Source organism: Melitaea cinxia, chromosome 17 (genome assembly GCF_905220565.1).
Source record: "Melitaea cinxia chromosome 17, ilMelCinx1.1, whole genome shotgun sequence".
NCBI lineage: Eukaryota > Metazoa > Arthropoda > Insecta > Lepidoptera > Nymphalidae > Melitaea > Melitaea cinxia.
The window spans coordinates 687,293-701,974 of NC_059410.1; the positions used below are offsets into that span (position 1 = coordinate 687,293).

A 14,682-nucleotide genomic window follows, 5' to 3' on the forward strand; every position below is an offset into this window, starting at 1 on the left:
TAAGGTATTTAATTGGATAAGGATTAATGCTGTATTGGTTAAAATCGCTTCGAAAATTAGCCATTATTTGTCGTAAAAAGTAAATGACAAAAAAATGTTATTGTGGGATATCCATAAGAGATAGGTATATACCATCGCGGAGTTTTCTGTAGACCTTTTCAATGTGTACAATACTTAGTACATTATTTTGATAAATCTCGTAGGGTTCAGCCTGCGTTTGCAATTTAAGCGAAAAAAATAATAATTATTATTTACGACATAACATTAGAAAACTCAAAAATAACAGTATTTCTCCACTATTTAATGGATGTTATTATACATATAAACCACCCTCTTGAATCAATCTATCTATTAAAAAGAACCGCATCAAAATCCGTTGCGTAGTTTTAAAGATATAAGCGTACATACATGTGCAGGGACAGAGAAAGCGACTTTGTTTTAAACTATGTAGTGATATATTTTTTTTAATGTATGTTCGGGGATAACTTCGTCGTTTATGAACCGATTTTGATAATTCTTTTTTTTTTTTGTTGGAAAGGATATATTCCAGGGGTGGTACTATGATAAGGAAACCAGGATCTGATGATGGAATCCTAGAGAAATCGAGGGGTACCCTCGAAAATCGTAGTGACGACTTGTGCGTTTGTTAATTTTTTTCAACTTACGATGTATTACTTGTCTATGTAATTGAAGTCTGTTTTTTTCGTTTCCGGGCAAACACATTTATATTGTTTGAATAGATAAATTTATTTATTATGATAAAGCATAATAGTTTTGGTAGGTACCTAGGATAAAAGCTTTTACGTTTGTAGTCTCACGTCACATATAAACGATGCGTGCCTAATAGCAAGCTATTACGTTTGACAAATGAAAAAATACACATTCACGGATCTGTTGTAATACTGTTGTATATGCAAGTACCTATAACCCATCAGCTACCTATAACTTTTTTTTTACTAGGTTGGCAAACAAGCATACGGCTCACCTGATGGTAAGCAATTACCGTAGCTTATAAACGTCTACAACACCAGAAGCATCGCAAGCGCGTTGCTGACACTATCCCCAATTCCCCCAGGAGCTCTGGTCACCTTACTCACCAACAGGAACACAACAATGCTTGAAAGCAGTATTACTATTGCACCAGTCGGGCTGCTCCAAGTAAGTCTTTATAACTGTTTTTTTTTTTCATACTTTCTCCCACCGGTAAAGAGTATACATACATCTAATAACATGTTTTTAGTACCTAATTTTCACACTGAATACGTTTTGATGATGAGAGTCTCTTGAACATCTCTTCTATTAACTACTTTAGCCACCACACATCAACCAAAATTTGGGTAAAATTAGGGCATAACAAAAATAAAATGTTATTTAATATTTTTTTATTAAAAAAAGTGCACAAACATTTTTTACAATTGTTTTATACATAGTTAATGTCTTCTTATTATCACAGAATCACTTATATTTAATTAATCTTCTCTGTCCTTGTTACTTATAAGAGTACAACAGTTTAAAATATTCACAGATCTTTGACACGTAGTTGTGAAAATGTAATGACACTATTTTTTATCAAACAAAATTTATAATTTATTACGATAAATAGTAATCTACATATTACTATATTTTGTCACCGAAAATACATACAAAAGTGAGATTTCACCAAAAGTATTTACAAATAAACAATTATTTTACGAAACTTGTAAATTAATTTAATGAATAAAATATATGTATCGTATGTAATACACTAGATAAATTGTAATAAAAAAAAAGGTTACTTGCAAACAAGTACAGTATATAATACACTAGGAAACTAAACTATACCAATTAGGGGTCAAAAACTTAACAAAACAAAGAAAGTATAACTTAAACTTAAAAATTACTGGCACAGATCTTAAGCGCTCAGCGGCAGGATGTGGATCACTCTACATGAAAACTATGTATTGTCCATTTGCTTATTTACTTTTAGAAGAGTAACTTTTTTGAGTAGGACAGGAAAATCATCGTATTACAAGTTCAAAAAAAAAAATACTGGAATTATAGAAACACAATATGATTTCCCCGCTCCCGCTCACTTTTCACACTATCAAAGAGACCAAAAATTGGTTCCCTTGTAGATTGAAGTTAGCCATTGTCAGCCGTGTTCAGCGCTCAAGATTCGTGTCGACTAAAGTACTTAACACCTAAAAATGTCATCTTACACTGAAATATCAAGCGATTTTTACTGATCGAGCTGCGACCATCACGAGCAACAAACTGAGGTATCTTCATCAGAAGCAACATTTATAACAAACAATAAGAAATCTTATGGAACTAGAGGAGGTAGGTATATTTAGGAAACTTTGTCACACTTATGTACTACGGGCTCCGGGGACGCGGTCACATCGCGAACGCCGTTAACGCCCAGCGGCTAAGCGGCACCTTCGCTCTTAATCGACGTCGATTAAAAGTGAATCAATCGAAATTTTAATTAAAGCACAAACTGTTTGCGAAACTGAAAACTGTTTTTTTTATTTTAAGTGCTAGTGTAGTCGTCTGTCGTCGAGTTCGAATCCGGGCGGCGGGCGGATGTCGGGCCGGCCGCGCGGCGCCATCTTGAACTCAGGCGCCAACGGATCCAGTGTAGGGCGGGGCGCCAGCGGGTCTAGTGCGGGGCGGGGCGCCAGCGAGTCTTGTGCGGGGCGGGGCGCCAGCGAGTCTTGTGCGGGGCGGGGCGCCAGCGAGTCCATTGCGGGGTGGGGCGCCAGTGCACGCGATAGCGCAGCCAGCATAAAGCGGTGCGCTGCCACCGGCTGCAGCACACTTAGTAGCGCGTACGTCTCGCACTCCTGCGCCGACAGCGTGACTGTGCGAGTGTCCCATGCCCCCGCGACGCCCGGCATGGGGGTTGCGAACGGCAAGGGCACGGGAGCGGGCGGCGTGGGCATGCCAGCGCCCCAGGCGGGGGCGGCGAGCGGCGTGGGCGTGCCAGCGCCCCAGCCGGGGGCGGTGGGCGACGTGGGCGTGCCAGCGTCCCAGGCGGGGGCGGCGGGCGGCGAGGGCTCGAGAGTAGGACCAACAGGCGGGAAGGACGGGGCGGTGGTAGGCGGTCGGGGCGGCGACGGGGGCGGCGATGGGGGTGGCGGGGGCGGGGACGGAGACGGCGTGGCGGGCGCGTCGGGCAGGCAGGGCGGCACGTGCCGGCGGTAGTCGTCGACGCACTCGAGCGCGATCCCGTCGCGCAGGTAGGCGTGGATCTCCGCGAAGTTGGGCGTATCGCCGTTCTCCAGCGCCTCGAACCGAGGGTACAGGTAACACTCCGACGTCTGCAAGAACCCAAGTTAAACCCGTTAATACCACATTGTTAGACCCGGGGACGTGCAGACCTCGCGGGTTACGAGTACCGTCGGTCGGGTCCGGGCCGAAGACGCGGCACGAACGGCACGATATAATTATTTTTTAAATTAAAGGTTATAATCTTTACCGACGTACGCGATTGAAAAGTATGGAGTTAGATAAAGATACCTCAGAAATTTATTTAAAGGTGTCTATGTTTAGCTTTTTGATATGTTTTATGCCACGTATAGTACAATTTTAAATCGTCAGTTCGGGAGCGACGCGCCGTCGTCATCTCATCACACTTATATATCTCGTAAACGAGTCTAAGGAGGAACATAACAGTAGCGACACCGTCACTGGGCCGGCTCGCCGACGGGCTTCCGCGCCAGTTCCAGCCTGCGGCGGAGCACGAGGCTGGTGGGCCGGGCGGGCGGGCGCGGGCGCTCGTGCAGCGCGGCGCGGCGCGCCAGCAGCGAAGAGCCGCCGCCCTCGTCCAGGCGCAGCACCTCGCCCAGCAGCGCGCGCACGTCGGCGCCGGCGGGGGCGGGGGCGGGCTCGGCACTCACCGCCAGCGCGGAGTCGGGGCGCGCGTCGGCGTGGCCGGCGCGCACGAGCTCGGCGGCCAGGCAGCGGTCGCGCGCGCCGCTCGTGTCGATGAGCAGCACCTCGAGCGCGCCGTCGCGCGGGTCGGCGGCCACGACGTTGGCCACGAGGCGGCGCTCGCGCACCAGGCGCAGGAAGGCGGCGGCGGCGGCGCGCGGCCAGCGCCGGCCGGCGGCGGGCGGGCGCGCGGCGGCCAGGCGCGCGCGCAGCGCCTGCGCCGGCAGCGCCGCCCAGCGCCGCGCCAGCGGCCGCAGCGCCGCCGCCGCCGCGCGCTCCACCGTGCCGTAGTCCACGTGCCGCACCTGCGCCGCGGGCGAGGGTGAGGTTAGACGTCCGGCATAAACTAATTTCGTGAAACAAAAGTCTCGGGCGCGAGTCGTTCTCCCGCCGGCACTCACCTTGACGGTGTCGCTGTCGACGACCTTGACGATGAGCGAGCGGTGCCAGTCGCCCTCGTAGCAGCTGGCGCAGTACTGGCCGACGCGCACGGCGCCCAGCGCCAGCGTTCTGTTCGCGCCCTCGCCTTTCGTGTAGTACTCGCTGGAAGAAAGGAGGTAGTTTGAATTAAAAACCTTTAAAACAACTGTAATAAAGTAGGCAACTATCTACATACCAACGTTTATTTTATTATTACAATATTATACTTATTGTTGTAGTACTTGTTGATGTTGACTTATAAATAAATAAATTTATCATCCAAGAGACCTCACTGCACTCACTTCATCTCATCCATCATGTCCTCCATGGCGATGTTGTAGCTTTCGCCTAGACGTAGCAGCCAGAAATGAGAAGGAGAATACACTTCGGCGACGACCACCTCTAACATAGTACCGGGTTCAATATCCACCAGAGATTCCGACGGGATGCTATCCATGAAGTGCATGCAGTCTTCGGGGAACACGTCCGGATCCTGCGCAGAGACAGTGGCTAAAGTGTGAAATGTTTATATTTTTTTATTTGATTTGAAATTGATTATCAAAACTAACATTACAGATATTTCGAAAAATAACAAATAGTTGCTTGTTTTTTTTTTCAAATGTTAGCAAAAAAATTGTTTTGTTGTCTCTTCTTAAGTTTCCTAGTAGTGTATGGTAAATGACCGTACATTTGCGCCAACTCGACATTTTATATTGTAACTAGCTGACCCCGCAAACGTTGTTTTGCCATATATTGTATTAACCTTCTCAAACACTTAATAACTTAGTAAAACTATATAAGTAACATATAACTATATATATTAACTTATATATTAGATTAAATTTATTGATTTTTTTGTAAGTTAAGCAATAAGTTCAGTTCACATATAACCTCGTGGGCGTGTGCACTCATGTCATGTATCAAATTAAAGTTGTGTGGAACACCGTACAACTTTATGGTCATATCAAAATGTGTTGGATATAAAATACTTAGAATTTCAAATAACACGCTCAACAAATTTATATTTTTGTATAGCATCATTTCTGATAGATGTCATGCGTGGACCAAATTATAAATAGCCTTTTATATTATAAATAATGGTTTTCCTAAGTACAAAATTATTATTTTGCAATGCAAAAAAGCACCTTGAATAAAAAAAAAGAAAATATTGGCGGGGCGGCGAGGGGCGAGGGCGGCGAGGGGCGAGGACAAGCTACTCACGAAGGCGATGCCGGGCAACGCGTCTTCGGGGTCGGGGGCGGAGGGCCGCGGCGCGGGGGCGGGCGCGGGGGCGGGCGCGGCGGCCAGGGCGGGCAGCGCGCGCGCGTCGTACAGCAGCCAGTCGCCCAGCGCCTGGCGCGACACGCCCACGTCGGGCACGGCGAACACCAGGCCCAGCACGCTGGAGTAGCCGAAGCGCGGGAACACCAGCTCGCGTCCGTACCGCTCCCTGGATGGCATCAATTTCATGAAATTAAATTATTTATTATGTAGACACACTTAACGAACGTCACAAATAAATTCTACATTTCATAAAAAATAAGAGTCATGGTAGGAAATCAACTAACAATTGCAAAATTGCTACAATTTAACATGAGGCACATTAAAAACTTAGATAATTAAGCCAGTGCATTCTGTACTGTCTCAGTAGACTTCGACTTCTATAATTTGACTAGCCCGTTGGCGCAGTTTGTAGTGCTTTCTGCTTCAGGGGTTGTGGGTTCGATTCCCACCCTGAGTCTAGGTGTAATATACGTTTATTTATTGATATATGTAATATTTATAAGTATGTTTATAAAAAAAATATATGTATAGCTCTATATTACCTACCTAGTAGCAACAGACGACCAATATATATATACCATACACACACATGTATGTTGTATATATTTATTTTATTTATTTATAATGTCATCGGCTTTATTAATTAGTAACACGTCGATTTTATTAGATTGATTTCATGTTTTATAATTAAGATTTTTGGTATCACCTGTAAATTCTTAGAATATCCGCACACCATACCCCGTCCGGATGACTCAGTATTATATCCCTCAATTCTTGTTTTAATTGTTCTAACTGAGATTTTTGGCCGCTGCTCATACCTTAAATGAGAAAAAATATTAGAATGTAAACATAGTCAAAATCAAACTGACATAAAAGCACATCTACACATTTTACGAACTTATATAAGTGATACAGAATTATAATTAAATTTAATACATATTATAATATATAATAATATTAGCTGACACCGCAAACGTTGTTTCGCCATATATATATTATTAACCCTCTTAATCCTTCCACCCTTATAACTTAGGGGTATAAAAATAGATGTAAGCCAATTCTCAGACCTATCCCTAAAATTGGTACAGCCGTTTCGGAGAAGTATGGTAACTAACAATGTGACACGAGAATTTTATATATAAGATTAACGATTATTATAAAGTTCCATAAATGTTTTTACATTGATAAGTAATATGATGTAGGTAGAGAATAAAACAGTCAAATAGATACGCATTATTACAGATAACTCAAAAACTACTTGTCAGACCTCGATCAAATAATTGGGATTAAATGGGACCACATGACAGGCACTACTTTTGGTGAAAAAAATTGGTATTATGATGTAACATAAACACAAAAAGAACTAGCCAACTTTCATTTGTTTCTGTATGAGGTATTTTGAGCCTGTGGCTATATTCCTTGTACAAAATTATTCCTAGTTAAAATAAATAATTGTGTTTCTAGCAAACAACAACAACAAACGAAAAAAAACGACTTCAATTACATCGACAAGTATTACAAGTAGATGAAAAAAATTAACAAACACACTAGTCTAAACTAAGATTTTCGAGATTTCCCCTCGATTTCTCTGGTATTCCATCATCAGATCCTGGTTTCCTTATCATAGTACCACCCTTGGGATATCTTCTTTCCAACAAAAAAAGAATTATCAAAATTGGTTCATAAACAAAAAAGTTATCCCCAAACATACATTTAAAAAAAAAAATTGGTACATATGTACGGTCAAATTGAGTAAATTCCTCCTTTTTTGAAGTCGGTTAATAATTCCATGACACTGTACATTGTTTTTTAAAAGTAGGAGGTATTTATATCTACTTGTCCTATTAGTATATTTACAATTGATAAATCAGGATAAATTTAGATTAAAGACGGAAATAGAGTACAATAATGATAGCCACACTTTAAAATTTGGGCACACATAAAAACAGTGGAATGAATAACTCATTACAGACACAGTGAAACATAATTATCATGGAGTGGACATTCCAATCTAGCAATAAACAAAAAGAACTAACTTGAAGACGTCTGTCTTCCGGAATCATCATCCTTGCTGGTGGAATCCTTTCCACTAGAAGACTTTTCACTGACAGAGAGTGACTTGAGACTTGTTTGCGACTGGAGTGCAGTTCTCCTTTCAAGGAAGTTTCTCAAAGTTCTTTGTGAACAATATCCATTACTGACTGACATTTCATTTTCACTTTTTTCACTCTGAAACATAGAAGTTAGTTTTTGAGCTTATCAATTATTATTATTAGCCTAAGATTGTATTGTCACAAATCATTAAGCTAGATAATTATAATTAGTTAATTATAATTAATTATAATTAGTTAATTATAATTAATTATAATTAGTTAATTATAATTAGTTAATTATAATTAATTATAATTAGTTAATTATAATTAATTATAATTAGTTAATTATAATTAATTATAATTAGTTAATTACATTACTGTATTCATCATTAGTAAATTACAAAATTACTGTATTCGTCTACTAATTTGTAATTTACTAATTATAATTACCTAGCTTTAAGCTGCCTCTTTGCAGGCGATATATTTACAATTTTGACTTGTCAAAATGTCACTAAGATTACCGTTTTACTGTTAAAAGAATTTTTAATTTGCCCAGTAATATTATTGTATATCCATCCATTAGAAACAAACTAAAAAAAAATTAAATCTTCAAAATATCAATTGATAAATTGATTCAACCTATGACATCTTCTGCTGGGCATAAGTATCTTTCTCCATGTAGTTACGTAGTGTAATAATAGTAATTCAAAATCATTTTTTACCTCTGAAGTCTGTACTGGTTTTGAATTTTTACTATTTACAGTTAGTGTATCAACACTCTCTGCCTTTATTTGTTCCTTCTGCGCACTTTTTGCTTTAAAACTCTTCACAATTAAATCTGTCTGAACTGGTTTAGCAACTGATTCTGGTACACTTTTTCTTTTTCCTTTACTGTAAAATATTTAATACTCATAACATTAGTAATATTCATGTTATTTATTATTTTTTTTTTTTTTTAATCATATAATTATGTAAACTTACAGTTTAGCAGATGTGGGTGTCCTCTGTTTTTGTACGAACTTGTCTATATGCTTTAAAGAATCTGGGACAATCAACGTCAGAACAGGATTCATTGCAGACCCTTGAAACTAATCCATTTGTGTTCTTAGTAAAATATTAAACAGTATTTTTTATTTATCAAATATACATATATTATATTACGCTCATTAGGTAATTAGTGACTTGTCATTGCAAGTCACTTTAGCAACCCTAATGATCAATTAGATTAAAGTAAATTAAAATTATATTGAAGCATTAAGCAGAATTATTGCTTAAAGTAAGCCCTTCGGTCAGATACAAATAACAAACAAATAAATAATATAATTTGTTAAGTATTATAAAGAACTTACATAATATCTCTCTTTAATAATAACACTAAGGCTTATAAATTTATTTAAAGATAAATTAACTATTACTTACTACAAAACAGTCACTAAATTTTTCTCTAAGAAACGTAGCCGTGTCCGTAAATCCGAACTTAACGTTGGGAATCTGCTTGCCGACCATGTTCCGGTAGTCCCGGCACAACGAGCGCACGTCCACCTGGGTCGGACTCGACACTACGAGGGACCTCAAGACCGATTTCAACTGCTTAATTTCCTCTTCCATTTTTCTCAGCTTTACCTAGTCTTGAAATAAACATTTTTGGAGTTACGATTTAGTTAATAATCGAAAACAAGTAATAATTAACACTTCACCGCCTTCAATATTAATTGTAAAATACCTTCACTTGTTTAGATTTGTTTTGATTGTTTCAACAAAACGTTCGAATTTACATGAGGTATATAATTTTACTATAGCGAAAAACAGGAATATTGTACACTATTATTTTATTTGATGATTATTAATTAAACTGTTCACATTATCATACAAAAACTATATTATATTACATTACAAACAAATTTAGAATGTTTCTTTTAAAATTAACATTATAGAGCTAACTAACGACACATGTCAAGATTCGACTGTACTCTGTGCTCGAGACACGACAATCAAAGAGTATATGTGAGAGACATCATAATCAAAGAGTATATAAAGGTAGCCATAGAGTAGAATAAATATTAAAAGGATGGTAGCATTGGTAGCAATGGTCAACAAAGCGTTGGCGATTGGTCAATGTCGATGTAAATAATCGATTTTACAATAATCGATTATTTTATCTTTTCGTCAATTTTTACAATTGACTATTGAAATATGAAAAATCGGTTTTAAATTACACAATTTTAAAAAGACAATAACAAAATTAAAACCAACTTTTGTAGTCAAAAATCAAAATCAAAAATTACTTTATACAAGTAAGATTCAAAAATAGTTTGAATCGTTATTTTACAATATATTAATTATAGTTAACAGTGAACCGATCGTACCGATTGATAATGTACATTCTGCAAAGAAGAAACTCAACTTACATGAAATACACCACCGCTAAACCTAACTAAACCCACACATCTTACACTACATCAAGTACATGTCACATCCCACAAGTAAGCAAGGAAATGTAAAAAATAAGCCTGACATTAGTTAAAACTCAATTCTATATTTTTATTTTTTTATATAATTTAACAATATATTCTAAATTCATTGATAATTGAAAATAAAAATGATCACAAAACATATTCACAAAATATTTAATAGCAGAAAAATCTGTCAGTGTCGGACCATGAACGATGGCCCAGGAACTGAAGTACCGGAAAAGCTTGGTTTGAAAAGTCATTTATAACAAAATGTCGCTCGCTGATAAATAATAATGAAAATATTAGAAGTTTTAAAAAAAGCACGGGCATCTACGGTGATGTTTTACCTATACTACAAATAAATAAAATTGGAGTGTCTGTTTGTAATATTAAAATAACTGCTTTTTACTAAATGCATATGGATATATACACGGTACATTATATCAAATATTTAATTTAATTTTTTTCGGTCTGCCTGTTTGTTTGCTCCGGCTAATCTCTTAAACTGCTGGCGGATTTTGACAGGACTTTTACTGGCAGATAACTTATGTAATTAGGAATAACGTAAACTACTTTTATTTTAAAAATTTATTTATTTTATAAATCTTCGAACCGAAAAATAACTTTTTTGTTAAATTCCACGCAGACGATGTCGTGGGCATAGCTAAATAAAAATAAATTGAAATTATTATTATTTATATGGGCCATACATATTGGATTTGGAATGTTCTGATACTAGGATGAGAGTATACTTGATCCATGGTTCTGAATCTGATAAGTGTGATGCTGTCAGGGCTTGTTACCGTTACCAATTACCATTATAAAGTACCGGTAAATAGCGTTAATTTTAACAGATACCTTTTTTACCGTTAAAACTTTTAACGGTATTTCGGTAACGAAAACGTTTTTTAACGTTAAATTTTACCGTTAAATAGGATTTTAACGATACTGATAACGTTACCTCATATATCACGAATTAACGAATTTTTTATCGATACCTCTACGACGTTGCCGCTCCGTGCAGAAAATCTTCGACTCAACGCGCTGAACTCCCCGCGCCGCTCAATGCGTATTGATAAGAGCGGCAACAGCGCGTGGCATTAAATTTGATTATAATTGTGCGATCGAACAATAATAAATAAAAGTAGGCACGACCATCAATGAACAAAATACCTGTATAATTTTTTCATCAATAGATTATTATTATTGTACTGGAATTCAGTTGCTAATTAAAACAACTAATTCAGAGATATTGAAATATAATGAATAAAATTGTGTTTACTCGCTAACGAAAGAAAAAAAACCAACTTCAACTACATTGACAAGTAAAATAACGTTTATAGACGAAAAAATTGTCATGTAAATTCGCATTATTAGATATAACTCGAAAAGTACTTGATCAAATCTAAATGGGACTACGTAACAAGCACCACCTATTGATTAAAAAAAATTATCGAAAACGGTCCACTCAATAAAAATAAATTATGAAGTAACACACATTACAAAAAATTTCAATCAACTTAAGAATATCTTATTTTTTTCAAGTTTGTTAAAAATAATAATACACAACGAACAGCTTATTTCATATTCCATCATGGTTTTGATCATTGTTTTGAAAATAGATCACATATGTGCACACTAAACAAACATTATATGGCGTATTCTGTAATAATTCAAAAACCAATATAGAAAATTACAAATCTAATCTGTCTCTTACATACATTATACGAGCGTAATAATTTCGTTACCTATAACGTTAACAGTAGCAATTAACAGTAACGGTATAGATAAGTAACGTTAAAAATAACGTTAAATGAGTTTTTACCGGTAAAAAATATAACGGTAAAATGTGTGAAAAATAACGTTATCTAAAGTATCGTTACTCCAAAAATAACGTTATGCCGACCTTGACAAATTAACAATACCGAATTTTTAACGGTATTCCAAGCCCTAGATGCTGTAATGAAATGTCACTGTCAATTTGACATGTTTGTGACACTACGAGTTTTACTTGCGATTCGATTGAAACGATAATTACGTAAGGATAAACGAGAAAAACACCACAAATAATGTCCTTTTTCTTAAGACGGACCCTTGGTGCAGGAAGGAACCTTGGGCGCGCTGTCCTAAACAATAATCAGTACTCTGGCCTCCAGCGAGTTGCTACGAAAACAGATCAAGCCACACCGCAGACAGAGACAAGGCCTACAGTGGCTAAATTCGATCCATTGCAAAAGTCTCAACTGGTTGACTTCGGCAAATACGTAGCTGAATGTTTGCCGAAATACGTTCAAAAAGTGCAAATTACCGCAGGCAATGAATTGGAAGTACTTATTCCGCCCGAAGGTGTTATTCCAGTGCTGCAGTTTTTAAAAGACCACCATAACGCTCAGTTTGCAAATCTCGTCGACATCGGTGGCATGGACGTCCCGAGCCGTCAGTACAGATTTGAAATCATATACAACCTGTTATCGTTGCGGTACAATGCCAGAATAAGAGTAAAAACGTACACTGATGAATTGACACCTATCGACTCGGCTTGCGAAGTTTTCAAAGCTGCCAATTGGTATGAAAGAGAGATTTGGGATATGTTCGGAGTCTTCTTCGCAAACCACCCAGATCTGAGAAGGATTTTGACCGACTATGGATTTGAAGGCCACCCGTTCAGAAAAGATTTCCCGCTCAGTGGCTATGTTGAGCTTCGTTATGATGATGAGCAGAAAAGAGTTGTAGTTGAGCCATTGGAATTGGCTCAGGAGTTCAGACGCTTTGAGCTTAGTGCTCCATGGGAACAGTTCCCTAACTTCCGAGCCAACCCTGCTGCTGAAGAAGTAGTCAATAAATCTGAAGATCAGCCCAAAAAGGAATAGGTTAATAGAGAAGTAATAAAAATATCTTGAATAAAGCAATAGCTTGCAATCAAACCAATGTGTGTAGACAATTTATAACTAATGTTCATCAACTTGTGAACTCTTTATATAATAAAGATTCAGTTGATCAGCTGTTATGGTATCATAAAGCCTTCCTTGAACTCTAATTAATTTGTATAATATAAACAGGTCGTACTTTTTGATTTGAAATATATATTAAATTAAATTAAAAGAAATAGTTTAATTAAACTCAGTGTAAATGCATTGAGTGCATTAAGGATATAACAGCAATAAGAAAAAGAGGACAAACAAGGACACCTTTCAAATAAATTTAACTTTTGAATTACACTTGTCAACTTTAGAAAATATCCTAGTTTGTTTTTAAGTACTTTGAGAAGTGAGTACAACAACTAACATATTAAACAAGTTCTTAGTTCTAGTTTTCATATTATATGAAAAGATATTTCAAAACTTTAATTTGAAGATGCGCATTAAGATTTAAAATTTATTATTATTCAAAATTACAGCAGATGAAATTTATTGTATTACATATTACTCAGAGCTTTTAAGTAACAGTAGTAAAGTTTCTGGGTAACATACTTGAAATTCTGCTAATGTTGCAAATGCCCATAGGCAAAGGTAATCTCGTACCATGAGGAGGAATGTATACTTGTTTACCATTTGTGATATAAAATTATTAGAGGACGACTTCAAATTACGATAGTTACCAAATGTTTTTTTTTTTTCTTCATTGTTCTTATAAGTAAAACTTGAATTTTAATCAAAATCAAAATTAAAAACAACTTTATTCAAACAGGCTCCAAGAGCACTTTCGAATCTTCATATTACAATTTTAAAGTGATTATTATTTTTGTAAAAGTAAAGCTACCGATTCGTAATGGATAGAAGAATTGGCAAGAAACTGCAGTTACTCTTTTGAAAATAATATACAAACTATATATAATATTTAGAAGAAAAAACAGACAGTAGATGCATGTGCAGTTTTGTCATATACTAATCATTAAAAATAAAAAACGAGTATTTTAGAACATATGACTGAAGTAAAACTATAGATGTCCCTACAGTAATATACGAAACGTAACTCTCTCTCTTTCTATCTTCACTAACATATCTCCCTCTCAACTTCCGTTCGTCTCACCCGATCACACTTTTCGTAACGCTCTCGTCATGAATTCACCAGCTTATCGGGGAGTCATAGGTGGTAAAGAAGTTTTACTACAAAAATAATTTTTGGTAGAGATGACTGTTGAGTTAATTTTATCTTAAATATTTTATAAAGGGAATTTTTAGAGGATAAGCAAAAGTGACCTTTCACAAACATTAAGTCGGTTTTGACTTATGAATTAGTATATTTTCTATTTGCTTAAAAAACTTGATTTTACCATTTGGCAAACTATTTTTTGAAAATATTTTTCACATAAACCACAAAAAAACTACGCCTAAAATATATAAGAACTATGAGCAAAATATAAGTGCAAGTTGATAAGATTTTTAAGTACTGCACCTACGGTGTAAAACACAGATAATATGTTAATTTATTTTTTAATTCTAATAGTTTGAGTAGGAGCACATTGGTCACGTTGGCTAGTATCAAATGAAATTGTTTATAGCGAATGAAACAATAAG

At 37.2% G+C, this 14,682-nt stretch overlaps 2 protein-coding genes across 2 annotated transcripts; one reads left to right on the forward strand and one right to left on the reverse strand.

Moving 5' to 3' along the window:
• Positions 1-2,519: 2,519 nt before the first annotated feature.
• Positions 2,520-9,697, reverse strand: LOC123661770 (tudor domain-containing protein 5). The gene is made up of 11 exons (XM_045596709.1): positions 9,436-9,697; positions 9,132-9,340; positions 8,694-8,800; positions 8,435-8,603; positions 7,656-7,848; positions 6,326-6,437; positions 5,557-5,785; positions 4,638-4,828; positions 4,317-4,458; positions 3,882-4,220; positions 2,520-3,302 (listed from the first exon to the last, which is right to left on the reverse strand). The coding sequence occupies exons 2-11, from the start codon at positions 9,318-9,320 to the stop codon at positions 2,520-2,522; spliced, it is 2,454 nt and encodes an 817-aa protein (XP_045452665.1). The 5' UTR covers positions 9,321-9,340; positions 9,436-9,697.
• Positions 9,698-12,138: 2,441 nt separating this feature from the next.
• On the forward strand, positions 12,139-13,167 carry LOC123661649 (NADH dehydrogenase [ubiquinone] iron-sulfur protein 3, mitochondrial). The gene has a single exon (XM_045596601.1). It carries the CDS (start codon positions 12,235-12,237, stop codon positions 13,033-13,035), a length of 801 nt encoding a protein of 266 aa, XP_045452557.1. The 5' UTR covers positions 12,139-12,234; the 3' UTR covers positions 13,036-13,167.
• The last annotated feature ends 1,515 nt before the right edge of the window (positions 13,168-14,682 follow it).

What these genes read in the sequence shown, in the direction of transcription:
- LOC123661770 (XM_045596709.1), bottom strand. Translation starts at nt 9,320, where the DNA reads ATGGAAGAGGAAATTAAGCAGTTGAAATCGGTCTTGAGGTCCCTCGTA. An exon ending in ACACCCACATCTGCTAAACT is followed by an intron (nt 8,604 to 8,693) that starts GTAAGTTTACAT and finishes AATATTTTACAG; the next exon opens with TAAAGGAAAAAGAAAAAGTG. An exon ending in TCGACAGCGACACCGTCAAG is followed by an intron (nt 4,221 to 4,316) that starts GTGAGTGCCGGC and finishes CCCGCGGCGCAG; the next exon opens with GTGCGGCACGTGGACTACGG.
- LOC123661649 (XM_045596601.1), top strand. Translation starts at nt 12,235, where the DNA reads ATGTCCTTTTTCTTAAGACGGACCCTTGGTGCAGGAAGGAACCTTGGG.